The sequence below is a fragment of the Podarcis filfolensis genome (assembly GCF_964270895.1).
Source record: "Podarcis filfolensis genome assembly, chromosome: 3".
Lineage (NCBI taxonomy): Eukaryota > Metazoa > Chordata > Lepidosauria > Squamata > Lacertidae > Podarcis > Podarcis filfolensis.
This window is the reverse complement of record NC_139606.1, coordinates 53287469-53312746: the sequence shown is the minus strand read 5'-3', so window position 1 is coordinate 53312746 and position 25278 is coordinate 53287469. Positions and strand designations below refer to the sequence as shown.

At 45.1% G+C, this 25278-nt stretch overlaps 1 protein-coding gene across 2 annotated transcripts; it reads right to left on the bottom strand.

Moving 5' to 3' along the window:
* Positions 1-13750: 13750 nt before the first annotated feature.
* Positions 13751-19897, bottom strand: MARCKS (myristoylated alanine rich protein kinase C substrate). Of its 2 annotated transcripts, XM_083606260.1 has the most exons (3): positions 19354-19473; positions 18876-19067; positions 13751-16982 (listed from the first exon to the last, which is right to left on the bottom strand). In XM_083606260.1, the coding sequence occupies exons 2-3, from the start codon at positions 18972-18974 to the stop codon at positions 16218-16220; spliced, it is 864 nt and encodes a 287-aa protein (XP_083462386.1). In that variant the 5' UTR covers positions 18975-19067; positions 19354-19473; the 3' UTR covers positions 13751-16217. The 2 variants fall into 2 exon arrangements, with proteins under 2 accessions (XP_083462386.1, XP_083462385.1); XM_083606259.1 differs by having other exon boundaries at positions 18876-19897.
* Between the last annotated feature and the right edge of the window lie 5381 nt (positions 19898-25278).

The window sequence follows — 25278 nt, the reverse complement described above, 5'->3', positions numbered from 1 at the left end:
ACTGATACCTGGGAAGTTCCCATGAATGGAATTCACTTCAGCCCCACCCTGTTTCGGCAGCCAGACTGTCTCTTTGTTTCCTTCAGGTGAAAGTCTTCCATTCTTGAGGCTGCAGTCCTATCCAGGCTTACCTGGTAGCAAGCCACATTGAACTGAATGCAGCTTACTTTCAAGTACATATAAAATTGTTGTGTAAATCACTTGTCCTGTGAACTAGTATTCTTAGAAGAGCAGCCGAGAAGCGGATGCCAAACATCCAGCAACATGTCATGTCTGTAATGGCATCTTATGAACTTACAGGCGTGTATCTGGGGCAAATGTGTGCAGAAAAGGAGCAAGGCTGTGCAAGCAAGGCCCACCCACTGTATCCCAGCACATGCACATCTTCAGTGCCTTCTACTGGGGTCAGACCATGGTTCCATCAACCTCAATATTGTCTGCTCTGATTGGCAGGGTCTCTCCAAGATTTCTCTCTTGGTCCTACCTGGAGATGACAGTGATTTGATATGGAACCTTCCGCAGGAAAAGCATGTGCTCTCCTGTTGAGCGTTGTGCTTTGAAACCCTGACGGCAGAAGGCGATCGGTTGTCGGGAGGCTTCCAAGCACATTTGTGGTTAGAATCTCCTTTCAAACATTTGTGTTCAATATATGAAGAGCAGAAATGGAACCAGTGTGTGTGTGTGTGCAGACATTGGCATGTCTTCCCTACTTTAAACCCACACATGTTCATACAGGTGTGTGGATAGGGCTATGACATGTGGTTGATTGCCACTGCGCAGGGGTCTTTTAAAGGAAGCCCTGCCAGCAAACAGCACCCCAATGCACCCACCTAAATGGTGGGCAGAAGCTACTTTCACCAGTAAACCCACTTGCAGTAGCCAGCAAAAACTCCTGAAACATGATATTTGGGGGTGGGGATGGGGCCAGGCCTGGCCAGGCTGCTCTCATGGGACAGGAATAGGTCCCAGAGGAGCATTTTCCTTCCCTTCCTACAAAGCTGGCATGAAGGGAGGGGTACCACTGATGCAACACACTGGCGCTCCATCAAGCCCTGATACTGCCAGCCAGGGATTAGGATTGCAGCCTTAGTTATTTTATGGGATCTAAGCTATCTTGATAACGTATTTGCTAGATAAATAACACGTTCTTAAATACGTGAGTGAAAATCTAAAGGTTTTTGGAAGTCTGATCACATGGGCAGTAAATTATTGTGTGAACCATTCCACAGATAATGCATTTTGGCTACTTAATAAAAGCAGCCATTTTCTTTTTTGAAAAAAGAAAAAAGTGTGTAATTTAGTTTACCTGAAACGATTGTGCTGCAATCATCTTTGGTCTCTGTCATTTCAAGGAAAATGTGGCCTTCTCAGACAAAAAAGGGGGGGGGAGTGCAACATACTTTGGAATCTGTTCAAAGTTTGAGATTTGGAAAGGAGGCCTTTTAAAAGAAGAATATTTGTGTTAAGCACACAGGAATGTAGACTGATTTAAGTTATGATAACTTTCCAAACAAATGCCATCAAGGATCTGTTGATTGAAACTCTTTTGCACAACAATGAAGCTCCAGTTTGAACTATTAACTTTTCCAGTTTTAAAAAAAGAAGAAAAGAAACCACATTCCTTTATTCACAGTATGAAGGAATGAACACACATATACAGCTGCTTATTTGCAAGTGATCTTGGTGCCACAGTTTTACTCACGGAAGTAAAGCCATGGGGATGGGGGAAAGGGGCAAGGAGTTAAAATGACCCGTGCTTCATCTGGACATCAAAGTGCTAAGGGGAAAATGGAAGCAATCTTAAAACGCTGCTCCAATGAGCCCAGTCAGCAGAGCTGAACTGACCCAAAGCAGGAGAAGGAATGGAAGGATGTGCGATGGGAAGATCAGACTGAAAACACGATGATAAACATTACAAAGTTATGTCTGACATGACTCAATATCTCTGTCAGTCTTCCTTGCTCTAATGCCCTCCAGACTACAGCTCCTATCACTTGGCCAACATGGCCAAGGTTCAGGGATTATGGCATTTGTAGTCTAGAACATCTGGATAGAACCAGGTTGGGAAAGGTTGGTATAGGTAATAAGGGAAAGGTAAAGGACCCCTGGATGGTTAAATCCAGTCAAAGGTGACTATGGGGTTGCAGCACTCATCTCGCTTTCAGGCCGAGGGAGCCGGTGTTTGTCCACAGACAGATTTCTGGGCCATGTGGCCAGCATGACTAAACCGCTTCTGGCACAACGGAACACAATGACGGAAGCCAGAGCACAGGGAAATACCATTTACCTTCCCATCACAGTGGTACCTATTTACTTGCGCTGATATGCTTTCGAACTGCTAGCTTGGCAGGAGCTGGGACAGAGCAACGGGAGCTCACCCCATTGTGGGGATACAAACTTCCAGTCTTCAGATCACTGGTTAAGACTAGTGGTCTAGTGACTAGTAATGGTACCATCATGCATCCATGCACACAAAATCCTCAAAAGCTTTTGCAAATGCAAATAAAAGGTTTGCACACTTTGGTTGAAAGATAAATGCCATCTGTATAAATGAAATTCTTTGTAAGACATTAAAAGTTGCTTGGAAGCCACCCTATGGCAGGATTCCATCCTTTGGGTGCAGGGTGCACAAGCACTTTATCCTCTATAGCAAGGTGTACCTCACCCTTTCCTCTCTCACACAAACACCTCTCCAACACCTCAGATTACAGCAACTAACACAAGGAAACACATTAAAGGCCAATAGCAGATACCTAAGAGAATGCTCGTGAAGCAAAATGCCAGAAATCTCAAGGAGGGTTTTCAATTCCAGATACAACCCCCCCCCCCCAATATAGTAGGTCAGGGCAATTAAGATGCTCCATCAAAAAAGGCACTGCCTGACTCTTCGCCACAGCCTTATGACCAAGTCAATTAACTACCCTTTCGGTGGAAGTCCAAGTTGTGATCCAATGTGAGATGAGTCTGCCCATCTTGGCTACCCACAAACAAAACTGATCCTTGTTGCAAAAGAAGGTATGCATAGACATAATATGTACAAATGCAAACACCTGACCTAGATGGAAATGGACACCATGAAATATCTAATACATCTGGAGCAAGCACATGATCTGCACTGATCAGCTTTCATTGTTACCAAAAATTCACATTCCACCATCAAAGGCAGAAATTACAGCCTCAGTTTGACCTGAATGTGTTCCCCACCCACCTGCAAAATATATTGCATTTGGAAATCTGTTAAAAAAGTATGATCAAAGATTCTTTTAAACCAAAGCAAGAAAGCTTTGGATATTTCGTTGCAATTTTTTTAAAAAAATCAGGTCCTCTGTTTAATTGTATGATAACGAGTAAGTTTTTATAGCAAGCAGACGAACTTTGGCATCATTTGAAGGGTGCAAGTGCAAAATTTATCTCTTGCCCTTTTGATCTTTTCAAAAGAAAAATAGATAATAATTTTAGTGAAACTGGAAGCCAACTGTATATCATGAACTTGATGGCTCAAAGAGCAAAAAAAATAAGACCTAGGCAAAAGTTCATCCACTCATCAGAGCTTTGTAAAATGTGAACAAAAAAAGAAGCACAAAATACTGTAAGGTAACCTTATATTTAGAGAAGGAGGCTGCAGGAGGAAGGAGGGGGGATAGAAACCCTGAGGTGCAAACATAATATTTGGTTACAACCCATCACATTTTAAAAAGAAAACAATGAAACTGTGTAAAAAGGAAACTTAAGACAGTTTCTGCAAATTTTTCCACTCCAGCTGTTTCACTTCTACTCAGCTAATAGTTTGTGGTCAGTGCTATAAAAAACTAGAAGGAGCCCAGGGCAGCAAACCCATCCACAATATCTTTTTTTTTAAAAAAGCATCCTGAGCACTTAAAACATTTTAAAAACAGTTACAGTTAAAAACATTACTTCACCCAGTGATCTCAAGGTTGCTACAAACAGTATTCTTTAACCACGAAATGCTTGCAATGTTTTCAAACTCCTCCTGTAAGCTAATAATGATGGAGACAGACAAACCACACTGGGGGGGGGGGCATTCTACAACAGGGGAAACACCACTGAAAAGACCTTGTCATGCTAGCATCAACTAGGCATTATTAAGTTTCTCAAAGGACCTAGAGATACATACTTTTATATAATGGACTTATTCTAAGTGGACTTTGGGATAGCATAGTCATATTTTGGGTTTGTTGTTTGTTGTTTTAAGGAGTAAGATCTGCAGTTGTATACACACACTTCCCTGGGAGTAAATCCCATTGAACATATTGGGACTTCTGAGGAGGCAGATAATATAATAGCAGTTGAAATGTACTCCCCCTCTTATTTTTTGTATTGTTTATTTATATATCTTATTTACCTGTGTACAGGAAACCCCCATTTATGTGTGTTCAATAATGAACCCAGAAGTGACCCCAAAATGTCACAAAAAGGAGGGGCAGGGACAGAATAGGGTGTTTGCAGGCTTTTTCAATGGCGTTTCAAATATACACGATTAAATGCATGGTGCTTTGAAACATAAACCTTGCATAAATGGGGTGTTGCCTGTACAGTGGTACCTTGGTTGTGAAACTTAATCCATTCTGGGAGTCTGTTCAACTCTCAGAACCATTCGAAAACCAAGGAGCGGCTTCCAATTGGCTGCAGCAGCTTCCTGCACTCAATTGGAAGCCGCAGAAGCCATGTTGGACGTTCGGCTTCCAAAAAACGTTTGCAAACCGGAATACTCACTTCCATGTTTGCGGCGTTCAGGAGCCAATTTGTTCAGGATCCAAGCCATTCAACAACCAAGGTATGACTGCATTTGTTTATCCATTCAATACAACTTTAAAGAGTGTAATAGGTGGAAAACACATTTTTCCTTATGTTTATTTGACAAGGACCAGCTACAGGTTTCAGGTATGCCATTTTGACTAAAAAATCCCATTCATCCTGTTACATACAACATTGTGGCTATATTGGCATCCATCTGCTTAACATTCCAAACCTAGGGATATTTTTTTTAAAGGTGTGTGTGTGTGTGTGCGTGTGTGTGTGTGTGTGTGTGTAAGTAAATGAGTGCACTTTAGCAAAGCACTGAGTAGTCAATAGTGAGCAAAGGATTTATTTAAGTTTTTAAAAAATCTATATTACATTATGCTGAAATATGTAGCATTGGTTCCTGCATTGTTTGAAAGGTCAAAATCAAAAGGTTTTCCTAGAAAACCTAAAAATAAAAATGTCAAGGCCAGAACTAGCAATACCATATGGTAAACAGCCATCCAGGTGGATCAGTTTGTTATACATATGCCAGATTAGTTTCCTAGATGTACTTTGACAAATGAATTAGGACCGGGGTTTCAGTGGAGGAAAACAACATTATCACCCTGAACTTATGAGCTAGTTTGCTGGCTGGCTTTTACATGACACACATGAATATCTAAGCAGAAAGAGTTTCATGGCTCAGCTCAAAGGTGTTTCCTGCTGAAAAGGTCTGCTGGGTGCTGAGTGATCATATACCATTTTTCAAAGAGCAACTCTCGCTGAATCAGTAAAATTAATTCAGCCATCTGAAAAGAATTACAGAAAAATTATAATGAGTGCAAAAGGGGGGAAAACCTCTGGCTCTGTCAGGGAGATTTAAATATATATAAGCAAGCAGTAACACATACCTTTTTTAGGAGGTTGCCTGGAATGTTATGTACTGTATAGTACTAATTTCATACTGAACTGTGGGCTGATTCATGACCTTATTTCTAATTACAGGCATCACTTATTTTTCTTTTGTTACTCTGCCTAAAACTGTTTGTTCTATTGCATCATGAAATCATCATGTTGCTTCAAAATTGCACCCATAGATTTACAGCAGCATGCCTCACATTGCAACATCTAAATGTTCTTGACCTTGTGCCGTGCACAATCACAAGGACCACACATTTAAGTAGTAGCATATCCCTTACAGTAGCAGCACTGGAGTGCAAGGGATCAGAGACCTTGCATGGTACGGCTTCTGCACAAAGCATCTCCATGTTGAAAAAGCTATTCAGTGATGTTCACATGGAACAAAAAGACCAAAACTCGTCTTTGGTGAATACACAAACAGCATAGCCCAACCGAGATAATGTTCAATTTAACGGTCAATTTAGACCTGAGGAATCTGAGTGCAAATAAATTTGCACTCACAAACTCACTGGGAAGCTTCCAGCCTGCTCATGCAGTCATTCAACCAGCTTCCACTGCTGACTGGGTGAGGAGAGAACCAACTTAAGAAGTTGTGGAGAGACAAATTGCTGCTTCACCAGCCTATATTGCAAATAAACCTGCTGGATCACTGAATTGTAGAGTTGAACGTGACCCTGAGAATCATCTAGTCCAACCCTCTGCAATGCAGGACTATGCAGCTGTCCCATGTGGAGGTCGAACCAGCAACCTTGGTGTTATCAACCCCAAGCTCTAACCAACTGAGCTATCCAGACTGATGATCCGGCCCACTAAGAACAGAATTTATGGAGAAAGCCTACCAAGACTTTCTGAACTGGCTTAATATAGTGTTTGGGGTTCCCCACCCCAGTGACTATTTTGAAACATTTCTTTTATACTCCTATAATAAACATATTCTCTCTGTGGCAGTGTATTTAGCAGCAAACTGGACAAATAGATGCACTGAAGTAATACACTACAGTGGCCTCACTGTGTCACCAGAGAGCTTTCTATAAAACCCATACTTCTTTCCACGTTCATTTTCTACATAATGATCAGATCTGTTCAAAATATGTATCTGCTTTTAATACATTGTTTCTCCCCATTCTTAATTAAAGTGCTGCATTCAGCTTCATTAATATCAGCTTTGTATAACAGTCATTTTTTCCCTGGAAGGTGAATACTAGTGAAAGTATAATCTATGAGGCTTACATACCTGACTTACAGATATTTAAATTGAAAGCATCCCTGAAGGGGCCAATTGTGATCTAAATTTTATCCTCCATAGAGAAAAACCTGTCAAGAAACAGGCACACAAAACACTACATTAAGATTCAAAATCCATTTACTTATCAAAACAGACCTGTGAAGGGATACTACAGGTAGAAATCTCACTTCTGTATGCTCCTAACATAAGTATAGCTTGGTGACAAATAACTTGACTTTGAAACTAATCCTGTGTTTTGGTTTGCTGTGCAGATCAGTGCATTGCATCTGTTTTGCTTGATTTTGGAGTACTGACACATGATTTTCACATGCAAAATTAAGAATGACAGAAAACAAAATGTTTAAGGGCAAGTACAACCTGCCCATCATTGGTTGCCTGTCATTGACTCTGCATATGCAAATAGTTGCTCCTCCAGTCCAAAATCCAGGGTGACAAATCTGTGCTAGAGAGCAGTTCCAGAAAGTGAATAAAAATAGACATGGTATGTGGCTTTCCCTAAAGGTAAAGGTAAAGGGGCCCCTGACCATTAGGTCCAGTCGTGGCCGACTCTGGGGTTGCGGCGCTCATCTCGCTTTATTGGCCGAGGGAGCCGGCGTACAGCTTCCAGGTCATGTGGCCAGCATGACTAAGCCGCTTCTGGCGAACCAGAGCAACGTACGGAAACGCTGTTTACCTTCCCGCTGGAGCGGTACCTATTTATCTACTTGCACTTTGACGTGCTTTTGAACTGCTAGGTTGGCAGGAGCAGGGACCAAGCAATGGGAGCTCACCCCGTCACGGGGATTCAAACCGCCAACCTTCTGATTGGCAAGTCCTAGGCTCTGTGGTTTAACCCACAGCGCCACCCGGGTCCCTTGCTATCCAATAAACAGGGAGAGACAAGGAAGACAATTGCAGTGCTCTAGGGAGAGGCTGCCATCCTATGCACACTTACCTGACACAAAGCTCCTCTGAACACCACGTAGGGCTTTCTTCTGAGCAGATGTGCAATGGGTCATATTGCGAAAGAGAAAGAAATGGAGGTTATAAACAGCAAAGATATCATTGGCAAGGCAGGGAGGGAACAGCATACAATTTATTTTATCACAATTTCTTAATAATTTAACTTGAACCTATGTGTTATTGCACTCAATTTTGTTCTGGATGTTTGCATAGGCATTGGTGTAAAAGGAAGCAAAATGTTGCAGGTAGTGGGGTTAATGACCTTCCAACCCAAGGCCTGGAGAGAGAAGTATCAGGACGATTGGACTGGTTTACCTGGGAGATTGATCTGACATTTTGTTCTATCCTGGACAATGACATTTCATATACACACCTCGGGTAGTTGGCCAATCTTGCCACTTACATTTTCTCTCTTTACTCCTATTGCATATGCAGACATCCAAAACAATGTCAGTAGTTAATATGGAGTTCATGCTGGAGTGCTTTTATGAATGACTATATCCAATAATTGTATGCAAATTGGTCACAGCAGGCTAGCAAGGCTCTTCTGCTCTCTCACTCTGCCCACCCTCCATAAACACTACTGAGAGCAATATGAAATGGGCACTTCAGCACTTGGATCAGCTCTACAGAGTGACCCTGGGCAGATGCAATAGTGATGGATAAGTCAGCTTCCTTTGCAATCGCTGCTACAGACTAGAGTCTGGTCCATGTTCAGTCGGCTTAAGTTTGAGTTTCTGCCCTGCATTCTAACCACCATCCCTGCTGTTTCATCACTCCAAGCTCCTCAGAAAACCAGTAGAAGAATCTCAGCTAAAACATCCATCACAAATGGCCATTCAACACTTCTGCTTAAAAAACTCTTACTGTTCAGAAAGTTCTTCCTGACGTATCAAGAAAGCACTTGATAAATTATGTCACCCACCCAGGTCATCCTCCTATTCCAGAGATCAACTGGGTTTGGACATGGCCACCATTAAGGGCAAGAAATACCCCCAGAGTTTCTGGGGGAAAGATTCAGACCTTGGGGGCAGACCATCCAAATTGCCCTTAAACCCTGTGGAGGTTAGGAATTTGTTTAAGCAAAGATGCATGGTCCTCCTGTTTAGCAAATCAAGTGTATGATGCTATGTATATGTAGGGGACAGGTGTAATTTGAGAAAAACCCATCATTATCATGGCCATGTTACCTGATGGGCTACATGCCAGTGTAAGGTAAAGGTAAAGGGACCCCTGACCATTAGGTCCAGTCGTGACCGACTCTGGGGTTGCGGCACTCATCTCGCTTTATTGGCCGAGGGAGCCGGCGTACAGCTTCTGGGTCATGTGGCCAGCATGACTAAGCCGCTTCTGGCGAACCAGAGCAGCGCACGGAAACGCCGTTTACCTTCCCGCCAGAGTGGTACCTATTTATCTACTTGCACTTTGACATGCTTTCGAACTGCTAGGTTGGCAGGAGCTAGGACCGAGCAACGGGAGCTCACCCCATTGTGGGGCTTCGAACCGCCGACGTTCTGATCAGCAAGTCATAGGCTCTGTGGTTTAACCCACAGCGCCACCCGCGTCCCTTACATGCCAGTGTAGGCAGAGGCAAAAAGTGGATGGAGCAACTGATACAATTTTTACCTTTGTACAATAGGTTGCATTCCAACAACACGAGTCAGTTTCCCCTTCCCACCCTTCTCTCTCTCTCTCTCTCTCTCTCTCTCTCTCTCACACACACACACACACACACACACACAGTTCTCAAGGATACATTCCACTGCATAACACACTTGAGGCTTGGAGCAGGGACATTGGGGGGGGGGTCAGTGGCGTAGCGTGGGTTGTCAGCACCCGGGGCAAGGCAAGTAATTTGCGCCCCCTAACCCGTGGATTTTAGTAGGGGCAGAGAGCTGCGAGTGCGAGCGCCCCCCCAGATGTTGTGCCCGGTGCGGCCGGCCCCCCCTGCACCCCCCACGCTACGCCACTGGGGGGGTGACCTGGGGAAGAGACATGGTCTGAGAACAGTCCTAAGGGCCTGGAAGGCAACTCTTCACTCCCAGGCCTGAGCTTCTCCACCCTTGGAGCACATGAAATTAACAGATTTCTAGATGTGGTGCATGAAAAGAGATGGAATCCTTAAGGAACTCAGCACACATTAGCATAGCTCCGGAGAAGTCTTCTGCAGTGCAGGATGCAAATGCCAGCAAACGGTTAAGCAAAGGTCAGAAAGCAAGTTGATTTCTCTGGCTGAAATCAACCAAGCACATTTGCCCCATGCAGTTCCAGGAAGGCTTGATGACATTCAAAGGCAATCTAAGACTTGCAAGTAGACGCCAATGATCTTATGCAGATAGTTGACGTATACTCAGTGCCCAACCAGAGGAGGTGGAGGAGGAAAAGAAGAAGAACCCTCTTTTTCTTGCTTTGATTCTGATTTGATTCAAGGATTAGTGGACTTGGATTCCTTAAAAAAGGAAGTGCATCTTAACCTGTGGAAATGGGGGGAAATCTCACATGCAACAAGATTGTTCTTCAATTTAAGTTCATAGCATATTCACATTAAATAGACAGCTTGGTTTTGTTTTGAAGCACCCTAGGCAAACCCATCCACACATGCAGATGAGTAAATTAGCACTTTCAATGTTAACTTGCTTTCCTTACTCCAAGGTAAATTGATTAATGGCAGTTTTACTTCTACATCGGCCCATGTAGTCATACACAATTATTAATCTCTTATCTCCCTGGAGCAATTGTGGTGCCCAGAAGCGTGCAAACATACTTATTTGTCTCCAGAAAATGTTAACAAGTAACTATCAACTGCAACACTGTACAACAGGGGAGGAAACAGTTCAAAATAAATATTCTTTTCTTCTTCAACATGTTTCAGTCTTGAGTGTCAATACTTTTGTTGGTCTTTGAAAAGGCCAATCCCAAATATATTCAAGTGCTTTCTAAAATTACAGCTCAGTTACAACCACTTTTTGATTAGCTGGCGTAAAGTGCCCGGAACAGCTTGTAAACACTTTCAAACCCCACTTACTAAATGTTGGACATATTATACAGTCATTAGGTACAGAACCTTTAAAATAGCTTTTAGGAAACATATTTGGCAATTCTCATAATTAGTCAAGAGTATACAGGCTTAAATGGATACTGTGAGTTTATCACAGCTTTGACTGTTGGTTTCAAAGCCATTCATTCTACATTCAAGCCATATTCCAGATAAGCTAACAGAAATGAATTTGGTCGATGTTTATTTATAGGTCATGTGTGTGCCAGGGGCATGCTGGGGCAGACTGAGGGAGGCCTTGGATTCAGAGAATCCTACCCAGGAAGAAAATGAATCCTGATACTGGCATAGGGAATTTCCCTCCCATAGGAACCAATGGGCAGAAAATAAAAGAGGAAACACACAAAAATTGCTTGGGGAAAATCTGCCACCCCACAGCCTCTGCCCTGACTGGTGCAAGCCCAAAAGGGCTTGGATAGGGTAGTTTCTATGCCATGAATGCCCCCCCCCAATAGGATTGCTATGACATAGTCCAACATTTCAGAACACTTGTTGCTCTTCCATTTATTTCATTACAATTCTTTGCATAGGGTGACATCACCACCACCTAATTTTAGTGAATATAGATCAGGAAGATTATGGTGTGTTTTTTTTAACAAAAATAGTAGCACTGGGAGTGGGAGGGGGGAATCACTGGTTATTAATCTGTGGGAGACAAAGCTTTATGGTGGATTTAGATTATCTTTGTTCTAAAATATTTGACAGCCTGTGAAATTTCCAGTACAATCCTATACACATTTACTCAAAAATATGCCCCACTGAATTCAATGGAACTTAGTACTAGTGGGTATAGGAACAAGTACAATGCACTTTGCTGAAGGATGCTACTGTATAAGACTCCACAGCTAAAATTTGTTGACCAGGATGTTCACAGAGCACAAACTGGCTATTGCACACAATCCTTTCAGAAGAATTTGTTTTAATCAGTTCTCAGCTTGGTGACAACCAAATGTGTCTTGTTGAGCAAAAACCCACTTGTGCAACAGAACTTTTGGTTTCTCTTCTCTCTCCTCCAGCCTAGGGAAGTATCATCTCCAGAAGATCCCTCAACCCTCTGGAGTAATGATTTTGGGAATGGGGACTGCAGGGGGAGCAAGGTCCCATTACTGTATGTGAGCACAACAGACATCCATTCATGTTATGTTGAATCTCATCTGTTATCTTAAAAACCTACTATAATTTACTATAATCTGGCTGCTGGAAAACATTGTTAGTGATCATGATGGGCCAGCCAACAGAGCGTCAAGACTTAAATCCTTGCATTCAAATCTCAACTCAGACGTAACAAAAATGGGCTCGGGTCAGTAACTCTGAGATTGTTACATTTCCCACTGAAACCAATGGGGATTGTGTCTGAGTACATATCTTTTGAACTGAAAGTCCAGCTCCAACCACATTTTCTCAGAAGTGGGATTTACTTCCACATCTGAAGGCAGCGCTGTTTAGGGAAGTTTTTAAGGACTGATGTTATTACAGTATTATGTTTTCAGGTATGTTGTAAGCCGCCCAAGAGTGGCTGGGGAAACCCAACCAGATGGGCGGGGTATAAATAATAAAATTATTATTGTCATCACATATGTATGCCTTGAATTACAACACTGATTCTTCATTGGTTTAAAAAATGGAAATCACGATCTAGCACATGAGGCTTAATAAGATACCAGCACCTAATTCACCCTTAGAAAGAAAGTGCTGTTTAACGAATGGGCTGCTTCAAGGTAAGAATGCAGCTTCAGTACTTTTGTTCATCAAGTAATGTGTAAGTTAGCTGCCAATTCAAAATAGTCAACAGTACATTTCCATGGTAAACTCAATTGTTCCATAGAATTCTATTGTGTGCTATTCTTTTTCAACATCCAACGATTTAATCCTCCACTTGCTATGCAGCGGCACTCATTTAATTAGGTAGTTCCACTATGGGACATCTGATAGTATATTGTTTGAGAAATAATCCCTGCAATAATTTAAAATCCACAGCAGTGTTTCCTGTACTAGGAAAATAAATGACTGTCCAGCATTAAGATAAATTATCCAACTTCCGTGTAGACTGGAATCTAGTAGACTACTATAGAAGACCGCATGGCTGTCTAACCTAGCATTTTGCTTCCAACTGGCTGACCAACTGTACTGGTGACAACAAAGCACTTTTCACACACACTACTGCTTGTAGAAGCCAGACATGTTCAGGGAGGAGGAGCAGAAATTTGTTAACTATGCAGTTAATTCTACAAGTGACCAAGAATCTTGAGTGATGCAACAGCAGACATCTTTGGGGGATGGATAGAAATAGTTTAACATAATTAAGAAACCAAGACTTGTAATCTGCACATTTCAGAGTTTAAGAGCCATTCTATATATCGCACAGAGCAATCTTCCCAACCTGGTGCCCTCCATATTCTTTGGTTTAGAACACCTGTTAGTCCAAAGCATCTAGCGAATACCAGGTTTGGGAAGACCTGATACAGAGGCAAATCAAAGGTATTGCCCTACAGAGAACTGCTGCCCCACAAAGTTCTGAGATAAGTGTACCTTAAAATACATGCGTCTCCCAGTTTGCAGCATTCCAGCTGGCTCTGTCCTATTGAAAGCAGTGGGCCTCAATATATATAAAACTGTGCACCAGCTAGTTTGTGGAGATAGAATTCCATTTAAGTGCAGAATGTGTAATAAATAAATAAATAAAGCCCAGCTTTATTTTACTGACTTAAGAACACACATTTATGACGCACCAAGAGCAACAGAAGAGAGGAGGGAAGCCATGCTGTTGTCAATGTTTTATCAAGAGGTATGAATGTTGTGTTCCCAACAGATGCAGTCCAAGAACGACACCGGTATGGAAGATCTCATTTTACATCCATTTATTTCATCCCATGGCCATTTAAAGCATAATAGTCAATACATTTCTAACACTACAGAGAAATAATACCAGGGTGACCAGAGTATATATACAAGCCAAAAATAAAAAATAAAAAAGATGTGGACAGCTGAATAAGAGTATGTATTCAGTATGGAATCCATTGAACTTCATTCAGCTCAGGCTTTGTTCTTTAGGGAACAAGGTGCTAATGTGCCACTCTCATATAAAGTGAGTGTAATTGCTTCCAAAGCAAGTTACTGCTGAAAACATAGATGGAAGCAAGTTAAGTGTAACACTAAATTTCACCTATAAACCTAGGAGCAACACTTCCTTGAATCAATTTCCACCCTCCAACACCATTACTACTCTGTATTTGTTTTTTGTGGGTTTTTTTTGTTTTTTACAAAAGCCTACTGTTTTATTAAGGCATATTTTGCCCTGAGCAATTTTGGTGGAAATTAGCCCAAAAGTCTAAACAGTTAAAAGGCAAGCACCAAGTGACCCTTTTGTAGACAAATATAGCAATCTTTTTTGTTTGTTTGTTTGCTAGCTCACCTATTAAGCTGGGAGTAACATACAAAAAGTATTGCTCAACAATTTGGTAGAATAAAAACTTTTTTCTTTTCTTTTTTTACTTTAGGCCAAACTTCCAAGGCTGGCAAGCTTAAAGTTAGGCACTGAAGTAGATGCTGAAATGGTTAAGAAGTCGCATGTAAGATTGGACCTTTGCTGTCTTACACCTGAATTCAGGCATCCCTGTTTGAAAACTCAGGCTAAGCCCAAGATATCCCAAACAACCACAGCCAAAGTGTCAAGTCAACTCAAGCTAAGAGATAATAATCTAATGTACCATAAAGTGGTCCTCAAGGCTCTGACTACACACATATCCATTCTAGCTAAAGTCAACTTGTGCAAGCTTGTTGTGAACACATTTATCTTGTCCCCCCTACCCCCAGATCTGACATATTAGCCAATCATATGTCCAAAGTAGCACAGGTTATTCATTCAAAAGCCAATGCACATCTCTATTTAGAAGGCCTGAATGCTCTTCCCTCTACAGATACAGCTTTTAAGTAGGGCCAGAAGACTACACAATCCGTAATTTAGAAATAAAGAATAATGTTAAGTGGCAAACAAGTGCCTTCTTTTATACAAATTTAGACAATACAGGCTATCTACTAAGCTATCAAGAGTATCCAGAAAAAGAAACACAGCCAATTCTACATTTTATTCACATTTATTTTTCGCTTTTAGTGTGCTCACAGAAAATTAGAACACCTTAAGCAGGAATTTAATAGCAATTTTGTAAGCAAAGTTACATTCCATCTCTAAGTCAAATTGGTCAAAGCTTCTCCAGTATTTACAAAAACATGATAGACAAGATGCTACACAAAAACCATTGCATCTGAAATTGGTTTTTATTCTTTATTCTGAAAGACAACTGGAAAAAGAAAGCATCGTCTGCTGTCATCAAAAACATACCACAGTATAAACAGTAACCATTCCACTTATCACAGCTTGGTTGAGTTTAAAATTGTGTGTGGTTTTTTTCTTTTTTCTTTTAAGGTCCAAGATTACTGCAATTTTACAAAAAAATAAAAATAAAATGGGCAGGGTGGAAAAAGTTGCAAACTTAATGTGCTTCTGGATATCAAGATTTGTTTTTATACAATAGTCACAGTTAAAAACACCCTGCTGGTAATACATAATTACACTTTATTAAGGTCATAAACCAGCAATAAACAATAAAGCCTATACAACTTGTATTTCTACTTAATCACTGACTGGTACAGCTAACATGAGATAAGTGAAAGTTCCTATGGTTTAAATGAATTTCCTAAGACTATGATCTTTTTTTTAAAATCTGAGTATTGGAATTTTTCTTCTTCCTTCTTAGTCAAGACTTGTAGTGTTGTAAACCTTATAGAACATCTGCCTCACAAAATACATTGTAATAACTTTCTTTTTTAAAAAAGACTAACCCCTTATTTCTTGTGGCACATTTTCTTGGCAAATTATCTGCACCACTAATTCCCCACTGTGACCCCTTATCACTTCATTTGCTATCCCTTTATTGACCCATCCATTTCCTTCATATATGGGCATGTCCATAGATTGACAGAGAAAAAAAAAGTTTACATTTTGAGTAAAAGATGCAAAGTATGCAAAAAACATTAATACTGATGCAAAAAAAAAAAAAAAGAGGAGGAGGAGGAACTAGGCGGAGGGAGGCGTTTAGTCTCTCCTCTGCCGGTTGGAATGGTGGTAACAGAATGATCTGAGATGGGATCTGTGGGTAGAGACAAAAAAGAGAAAGACATCTTTTAAATCAATCCCTGGTTGTAGACAAGTTCTCCAGAACCAGTACCTGGCACCACTCCAAACAAACAAACGGGGGGGAAGAAAAGTTCAATCATCTCAAAATTGCCAAATTTTCCTCTCTCTCTCTCTTTTTACTCTGCCGACTCAGCTGGTGGAGCTTCTGGACTAGACTCGGACGGGGCTTCCTGTGTAGGAGCTGCCGCCGCTGCCACCGGCTCCTCTGCTTTGGGCGCCTCTTGCTCAGTTGAGCTGGCTTCGGGGGCAGCGCTCGGGGCAGCGGGCGCCTCTTCCTGCTTCTCCTCGGGCTTCTGCTCTTCGGCAGGCTTGGCCTCCTCCCCAGCAGGCTTCTCGGGCGCAGTCTCTTCCGATTTGGCCTCCTGAGAGCCCCCGGCCTCCTCCTTGGCCTCCTCTGTGCTGCCGGCGGCGGCGGCAGCGGAAGGAGACGCCTCCTGGGCGGCCGCTTTGCTCTCCTCCTCGTTGCTGGCGGGCTCCGGGGTGGCGGCCGCCCCTTCGTCTTTGCCCCCTTCTCCCGCAGCGCCCGCCCCTTCGTTCTCGGCTCCTTCCCCAGACTCCTTTTTGTTCTTTTTAAAGGAGAAGCCGCTTAGCTTAAAGGACTTTTTGAAGGAAAAGCGCTTCTTTTTTTTTTTAGGGGTCTCGTTGCTGGACGAAGGGGTGGCTGCCTCCTCGGCCTTGGAGGAGGACTCCCCTTCGACGGGAGAGGCCGGCTCCGTGCTCTCGGCCTCGGCCGCCTCCTTCTCCGAGGCAGCTTCCGAAGGGCTCTGCTCCTCCTTCACAGACTCCTCGGCCGGAGCGCTGCCGTTCGCCTGGACCTCCTCCTTGCCTGCCTCGGCGGCGGCTGGCGAGGCATCGCCATTCACCTTCACGTGGCCATTCTCCTGGAAGAGATGAACTCAGCGTTATTCAAGGAGAAGGGGGAGCGAGAGGAAGATCTCTCTCACGTCAAGCGCAGGTGGACACAGGACTATATACCCTGTTTCAGTCAAAGGGATATGAACATAGTCAAAGGAACCCAGCACTGTACAAATCAGTTTATGTGACATAACTCCCTGGGCCAGCCATGGCAGCACGTTGCCAGCGACTTTCCCGCTGCTTTTCCCGAGGAGCGCGCGTGACGCAATGGCCAGGCTCTGGGGAGGGGAGGCGACGCCACTCAGACGCAAGCCCCTCCTCCCCGCGCCCTTTTCACTCCGGCTCGTCCCTTCAGGGCTTCCCCCACCCAGCTATTTGGGCGCGGCGTCAAGTCAGCGTCCTTTGGAAACGCGCCGCGTGGCCGCCGTCCACGCTGCTGCTTCCCTTCTGCGATTTAATCAACACTCCCCCCCCCCGCCCCGCGCACAAGCATCACCCATCACCACCACCTTTTCTCAACACACCCTGCGAGCATCGAACGAGGCCAAGGCAGCGAGGAGTCTCCGCCGGCAGAGGGCACTGCGGCTCCATTTTGCCAAATCCACCCGAAGGCGGAGCGAAGCGCCGAGGGAGGAGACTTCGGAGAGAAGCGCTAGCGAAGCAGGAGGAAGCGTCGCCTTGGCCAGGATCGCCTCTGCTGGGCGAACAAAAGCTCCGTCCGCAGCCGCAGCTTCTCCCAGCCCCGTCCTTCTACCACCACCACCTCCTTCCTGGTGCCAAACGGAGAGACCAATCCCCACCTCCCGCCCACCATAGTGGAAGGAGCGGCGCCTCCGCTCCCCAGCGCACCGGTTGCCTTTTTATTTCTATGCAAAGCGCGCCTCCAGCTCCTCCGTGGAGCGGCGAGGCGACGAGACAGCAGCTGCCGCTAAGAGGCGTGGTGCAGCCCGGCGCCCTCCACAGCGTGGCGCGCCCGGCCGAGAGCGAAGCGCCGCCACATGCAACATGCACATGCACGCGGTTGCAGGCGCGCAAGCCTCCCGGGCTGCCCCACGTTCAGCCCGGTGCCGTCGGCACGCTCGCGCATCCCTTAGCAACAGCTCTCCAAAGCGCGCGCACAGCAGCGCCTCTCCGAAAATCTCGCCCTAATCTCCCACCAATGCCGGGATAGTAGCCTTGGCTACGACAATAATATGCACACGGGGCGGGGGGGGGGGGTCTCGTAGTGCCGTCTACGATCAACCACATTCAGCGTGTGCCGCAAGCTTGTATGCAGGCAACCGACAGAGCGAAGAAGGATCCAGCAAGCAAGATGGAGAAGACGGTCTCTCAGCCCCTTCCCCAATACACACGGACAACTCTCCAGCGCCCCCCACCCACCAAGCACCGCTGTCGCTTGCTCTTGCCTTATCACTGCCAAGCTCCACTACACTCTCCTCACGCGCCAAAGAGGAGAAATGGGGGGGGGGGGGGGGGGTAGAGAAAGAGAACAGAATAGGGGCTGCTACAGGATAGGAAGCCATCGAGAGAGGAGCACACGATCAGTTCCAACCAGGAGCACGAATACAGCAAAAAGGTCTTCAAAGATGCCGCCAGTTTATAAACAGCAAACTGTGCACCACGCCAAAGGGAAAACACATCTCACTGTACACAAGCATCTAGCAAATTTCTGCCTCCGCCACACTACTACGCCTAAAACACTGGGTCCACAGCAGTGCGAAAAGCCACTCCTTTTCATTACCATTCTTTTAAAGGGCTGTAGTCAGATTAAAAAAAATAAATAAAGCCATGCATCCCCACCAAGCAAGAAAGTGGGAGCCGAACGAAACACCGTGCACACCATTTATTTTCTTCAAAGAGAGAGAGACATTATTCCATTATCATCATTCCTCGCTTCTCCCCATTTGCACCCCGCTTACCTGTCCATTCGCCTTCGAAGGCGACGCAGGCACCGCTTCCCCGGGCTTCTCGGCAGCGGCTTCGCCTTTTGCAGCGTTCTTGGAGAACTGAGCACCCATGCTGGTTTTATTCAACAAAGAAACTCAACAGATCCAAAAGAAGGGGGGAAACAAAGAGCGGTGGGTTCGTATAAATGCTGGGAGACCAGCAGCCTGAAGAGCAGCAACACAAACACACACCAGAGGGGGAGGAGGAGGAGGTGATGGGGGTGGGGGTGGGAAAAAAAGAGAGAAGACAACCGATTATTTTAAAATATGTACACTCCCGGATTTTTTTTATTAAAAAAAAAATTAAAAGCTGGAGAGGTCAAAAAAGCAGCAGCGCAGAAGCAAAAGGGGGGGAAAAAAGGAAGGAGGAAAAAAGTCGAGCAAAAATATTAGAAGCCCAAGGTTAGTACAAAAAAAGAAGTAATAAAAAATCCCAGATTTGTAGCCGTACTGTAGACAAGGGGAAAATGGAGAAATCTCCCTGGTCGCTAATAAGATGCGGAGTCCAACGCCCAAGTGCACAGATGAATGGGCTTCCCGAGCGCTGACGGCAGCCCCCGCCCGCCGCCGACCAATCACGGCGCCGCCAGACAAAAGAGGGGGCGGGGCCTCCAATTGGAGCGAACAATGGAGCTGCGATTGCAAATAATTTGAAATCGGCCTTGGACTGATAATTAATACTCCGAAGAATATAAATAAATTAATGAGATTAGAGCGTGCACCCCGATTTCTCTTTAAAAAGCGGGGGAGTGCGGGGGGGGGGAATCGAACGCTGCACGGTGGGAGACAGAGTTTATTTCCCTTTCCTTTCGCTGGCGGACGAACACTCCTCATAAAAAGCGGGGGGGGGGAGGGAGAGAAGGTATCCCTCTTCTTGCAGTGGTGGGAGCCTCTGTTTGGTGTCTGTCTCTCCGTGTCTTCCTTCTCCTCCCCCAACCCCCGTGTTAAGTTAGAGACAATGGTTTGACTTGTGTGTGTGTTTGTGATTTCATCTTCTCGCCCCCGCTGCCTCTCCCCCCCCTTCCATGCCTCTTCCTCCTCCCCCTTTTCAGCTCGAAGAGGTGGGTGGGGGTGGAGGACTCAACAGATATGGAGGCTCGAGGTTTCGCTCCCCCCCTTAATTGGTTGCAATTGTTCAATCGTCCCAATTTGGAAGGTATTTAAACCACGTAGATCAAGTTTCGCCAAACGAGATCACGAGTTGAACGTTATTAGGTCTGTAGGCCAGATGTGAAAAATGCTTCCACCAGCTGCCGTCGCCGCTGCTGCCATGGCTAGGGAAAGGGAGAGTGCCCTTCCCCCCATCAATATTGGTTTGAAATAAAATATTTTGCGAGGAGCCTACGGGTCTAATTAAATCTCGCTGCCTGATTAACTTTGATTTGTATCTAAATTTTATTTTAAAAAAAAAAAAAAAAGCTGCTGAGACTGCAAAGCCCCTTTAAAAAAATGATGATGATGAAATGAAGCCAATGCCATCAAGAAGAGCTGCTTGTGTGTTTTCCAAAAAGAGCGAGCGAGCGAGAGAAGCGTCCACGTGTACTTGGAAAACGCTCCTAGCCAAATGGAACGGGAGTCTTGATTCGTTTCCATGTGGTGCACGTCGGAGCCATGATGGCTTGTGTGCAAACGCGAATGGTCTGGATTTCGACAGAGGCAGGGGAGGGGGCTTCCCACCTTAAGCACCGCGCAGCCCGATCCTATACTTCGCCTCCTTCCCTCCCCCCACCCATCGAAATCCGTGAGCTTTGGGCACACCTAGCTTTTCATTGTTAGGAATACAACCCTAGCATAGCTTCATGGTGGGCTTTCTCTCTCCCCCCCCCTTCCGCCCGTTCAGTTTAAATGGCTACAGTGGAGTGATAGCAAACGCCGAGCGATCTCTCCTCTCGCTGCTTCGAAAGCAATCACATCACTCAGGATACCAAAATGCCGGTGGGTTGAGGTTGGGGGGGTGATGGATTCTAAAAGGGGGTTTGCAAAGCAGCAGCTCCACAGCCCACCCTTCTCCCTCCCTACGGACTTCATTGTGTGATGGCTCCAGATTTGTGCACTCACTGCCGTTCAGTAATACCCCCCCTCCCTTGCCAACACTCTAGTATTTTTAGCAAGATGGCACTCAGTCAAAGAATATTTAGTTTCTTGTGGGCAAAATACACCACGAGGCATTTGGTTTTTACATCAAGCTTTCCTCCTCTCTCTCCCCCCGCACTCCCCGCTTCCTTCCTTATTCCCTCGCCTCCCCCGCGGTATTCCTTCAAATGCAATTCCTTTCTCCAGCCCGGAGGACGGGAAAAATGGATCGCGTGGTGGAAATCCATTAGTGCCAACCGCGATTTCTTTGTTTTAATCATTATTTCTCGCTCTTTTGGAAAGGGGATGGGGGACGACGACGGCGACGGTTTTAGACACGCTGCTTCAGCTCGATGCATTATTCACTCTCCAAGTTATATTCCCCTAGAGCCCCCCCTTTTTTTGTAGATGTGCATCGCGCCAACAAACAGGGCTTATCGCCCTTTAGGGAAATCGGGCAGGCAGCCGGCAGCACTAGTTGATGCAAACCGACCGTGTGCGTGTGTGTGTGTGCACATGTGGCAGTCCCCAACCGAAACGTCATCTGGATAAATCCATTAGCATCCAGGTGCAGTTTTGGAGCCTGTTGATTTTTCTTCACTGGAACACCACCATATTCCCTTCCATCTCCATTATTTGGGAGCTGTCGGTTTAAATCGCTGCTGAGAATCCTGTCTTAGGAGGAAGAGGAAGGAGGCAGCGCGGCGACGGCCACAGGCATCTCTTGCAAGCATCTGCATCAAAGGGAGGGCAAACTGAGCTAGTCTGGGGACTCCTTTCTTTTCTCTCGGCCAGCCTCATTTGAGAAGGCTCGGCTCCTTTATTGCTCCTTTGTTACCCCGGCTGCATTGCTTTTGCAGGGTGCCTATTTACACGGTATCGGCTGGTTGCCTAGGCGACGGCCGGGGAAGATTCGAAAGGGAGGGGAGGGGCTCGCGTGAGAGGGAGGGAGGGAGTGAGCGAGCGAGGGCGAGGCGCGGCAGCACCAAGCAGATGGACCCTCGAGAGGGGCGGGGGGTTGGGTGGAGAGGAAGATGGGCTGCTGGAGTTGGGAGGAGACTCGCAAAGGAACCAGCTGGAAGAAACCCCAAGGGAGCAAAGGAGCTCTGAGAGCAGGGAGGGGGACTCATTTCCTTTCTCTGAACAACTTCTTGGAACCATTTCCAAAGGGGGAGCCATGTTTGTTGATTATTTATTTGTTGCATTTATTCCCTACCTTTTCTTTCTCCAAAGTAGGTTAGGCTGGGAGGCAGTGACTGGTCCAAAGGCACCCAGTGAGGTTTTATGGCCAAGCAGGGTAGCAGTTTGAAAGCACGTCAAAGTGCAAGTAGATAAATAGGTACCACTCCGGAGGGAAGGTAAACGGCGTTTCCCTGCGCTGCTCTGGTTCGCCAGAAGTGGCTTAGTCATGCTGGCCACATGACCCGGAAGCTGTACACCGGCTCCCTCAGCCACTAAAGCGAGATGAGCGCCACAACCCCAGAGTCGGCCACGGCTGGACCTAATGGTCAGGGGTCCCTTTACCTTTACTTTTAGGGATTTGAACCTTGGTCTCCCAGGTCCTAGTCCAGCACTGTAACAAAGGAGCCAACTCCTAGGGGCTGAGGTCCTTTCAGCCCCCCCCCCGAAATATTTGAAGGGGCTGCCTCCCCCTCACCCCCAGTTCATAGGCATTGCCATTCAAACGGTGTGCATGTACTGCATCTTGTGATAATCATAATAATTTTATTATTTGTACCCTGCCCATCTGGCTGGGTTTCCCCAGCCACTCTGGGCAGCTCCCAACAGAACACTAGAAACAGAATAAAACTTCAAACATTTAAAACTTCCCCAAACAGGGGTGCCTTCAGATGTCTTCTAAAAGTCGGATAGTTGTTTTTTTCCTTGACATCTGATGGGAGGGCATTCCATAGGGCGGGCGCCACCACCGAGAAGGCCCTCTGCCTGGTTCAGTTATGCAGGATGGGGCTTACTTCCCCTCCCCAAATTTTATTCAAGTTGGCCCCCCTACATTGTAACCATTATGCTGCAATGGCTTGTTAGCCTACTGCAGCAAAACCAACAATGACAAAGAGTCTTGTGGTACCTGAAAACCTTTCACACATTTACTGTGGCATAAGCTCTGGCAAACTGTGTGGTGCACAGGATGAAAGGAACTCAAAAAACATACCTGGAATGGGAACTTCAGCCAGCATGGCCAATGGATGATGGAGCTCAGCAGCGCATGGGAGGACCCCAGGTTCCTTATCCCTGACGTAATGCATTTGTTAGGCTTTCAGGTGACACAGGAGGCCTTGGTTCTCATCGGAGTAGTTGGGCAACCCCAGCAACAAACATAATTCACTTTGGAGTCCAGAAATTGATACAGGAAAGGGAAAAGTCGAAGAAGAAAAAACAGCGTAGGGCAGGGAAAGGGTGGACAAAAATCACACACAAACTTACTCTCCTTAGAGAAAGTGTGGTAGAGCTGCCTAAATCTGGAGATTAATAGTTTCCTTTCAAGACACCAGAGCAGGATCGGTATTTTTCCTTTCTGGTGGGACTTGGTGCCTTTCAAAGCTGCAAGAGTAGAATTTCAAGAAGTTCAGAATGTCTTTGTATATGTAGATCAGTGGATGAGGAGACTGCTGTGCTTGCAGCCCTGCCTGTCATGTTGAGGCCGTCCTGTTCTCCGACACAGGTGGATTCAGATATTTTCCTGGTGGTGTGGTTTTAGTCATTTTGAAAGATAATTTGGGAACTGTTCCTAATACAGGCAGGTGTGAATTAAGCATCAGCCTAAATATTCACACTGCTGCATGTGAGACTGGCTAGCAGTTTAACTTTTTCCCCGGCTGATCAATGACTTTATCTCAGTGCCTCTTCCAAACTACCGTATTTTTCGCTCTATAAGACGCACCAGACCACAAGACGCACCTTGTTTTTGGAGGAGGAAAACAAGAAAAAAATATTCTGACTCTCAGAAGCCAGAACAGCAAGAGGGATCGCTGCACAGTGAAAGCAGCAATCCCTCTCTCTGTTCTGGCTTCTGGGATAGCTGCGCAGCCTGCATTCGCTCCATAAGACGCACACACATTTCCCCTTACTTTTTAGGAGGGAAAAAGTGAGTCTTATAGAGCAAAAAATACGGTATTTGGCCCAATGCTACAAACAGCCCTGGGTTGAACCACTTGGTTTGTGCCGGTAGTGAAGTGATGCACTCAGCTAGCCACTTCTCTGTGGGCTCACTGGGCAAGCCAGCTAAGGACTCTGCAGCATTAAGGCTCCCGGCAATTTAGATAAACAGTGTAGCAAGTGTCTTTACACTCTTTAGTTATTATAGCTGCAGGTGACACACCAATTGTCCACTTCCATGCAGGGGTGGTGACATTTTAACCTGCCTTAAGTCAAACTAAATGCAAGAGTTGGTGTCTGGATTACTATGGAGTTCCCTATTTTACCCTCACCATTCTCAGTATCCATGTAAATGAAAATAAACAAATCTTAATGTAGCAGCATTCAAGTCTTGTTGAACAGAATGGAACTTACATCTGCGTAAATCTAGGTTGGGCTGAATATCATAAAAGAATAAGACTGCACTCCTCTGTATGCTTACTCGGGAATAAGTCCCATTGAATTCAACAGGGCTCATGCCTGAGAAGATCACACTGTACGTGCATTTTCTACATTTATAAATGATGTGATATATCATAAACCCGGTAAAGCCAACTTTACACTGAAAGGAAGAAGACAAATGGAAGAGGAAGTTGCATTTAAACATTCGTTTAAAAGTCATACTACAAATCTCCAATAAATGTGCTATAAGCACCAGGCATCCATGTGCCATCCCTTTACTCCCCAAAGGATTTCACAGTGCTTAATTAATTGAGATATAAATATAAGCTATATGCACAGGGAGCACTTATGATTCCTAGCGGGAGTATATGCAATTTGGAAAATTTACACTCTGATCCTGAATACATTAAGTTGGAGTAAGTACCATTGATTTTGGAACTTACTTCTGCATGCTTTATTCGTCATATTTGTGAGATGCTCAGAGAAGTCTGGTGTGTATTTACTTGCACTACAAGCCCCTGATGTTAGGCTGGGAGAAAGGGTTGTACAACTCAATGTGCTTCATTGCTGCATAGGCAGATACCCAACAGGGTTCCCCATAACACTCTAGTCACTATGTTACACTAGCATAGATAAGCAATGCATTCTGCTTTATATCGAGTTAGATCACTGATCCATCCAGCTCAGTATTGTCTACACTGACAGGCAGTAGTTCTCCAGGATTTCAGACAGGAGTCTTTCTCAGCCT

What these genes read in the sequence shown, in the direction of transcription:
- MARCKS (XM_083606259.1), bottom strand. Translation starts at nt 18,974, where the DNA reads ATGGGTGCTCAGTTCTCCAAGAACGCTGCAAAAGGCGAAGCCGCTGCC. An exon ending in CTTCGAAGGCGAATGGACAG is followed by an intron (nt 16,983 to 18,875) that starts GTAAGCGGGGTG and finishes CATCTCTTCCAG; the next exon opens with GAGAATGGCCACGTGAAGGT.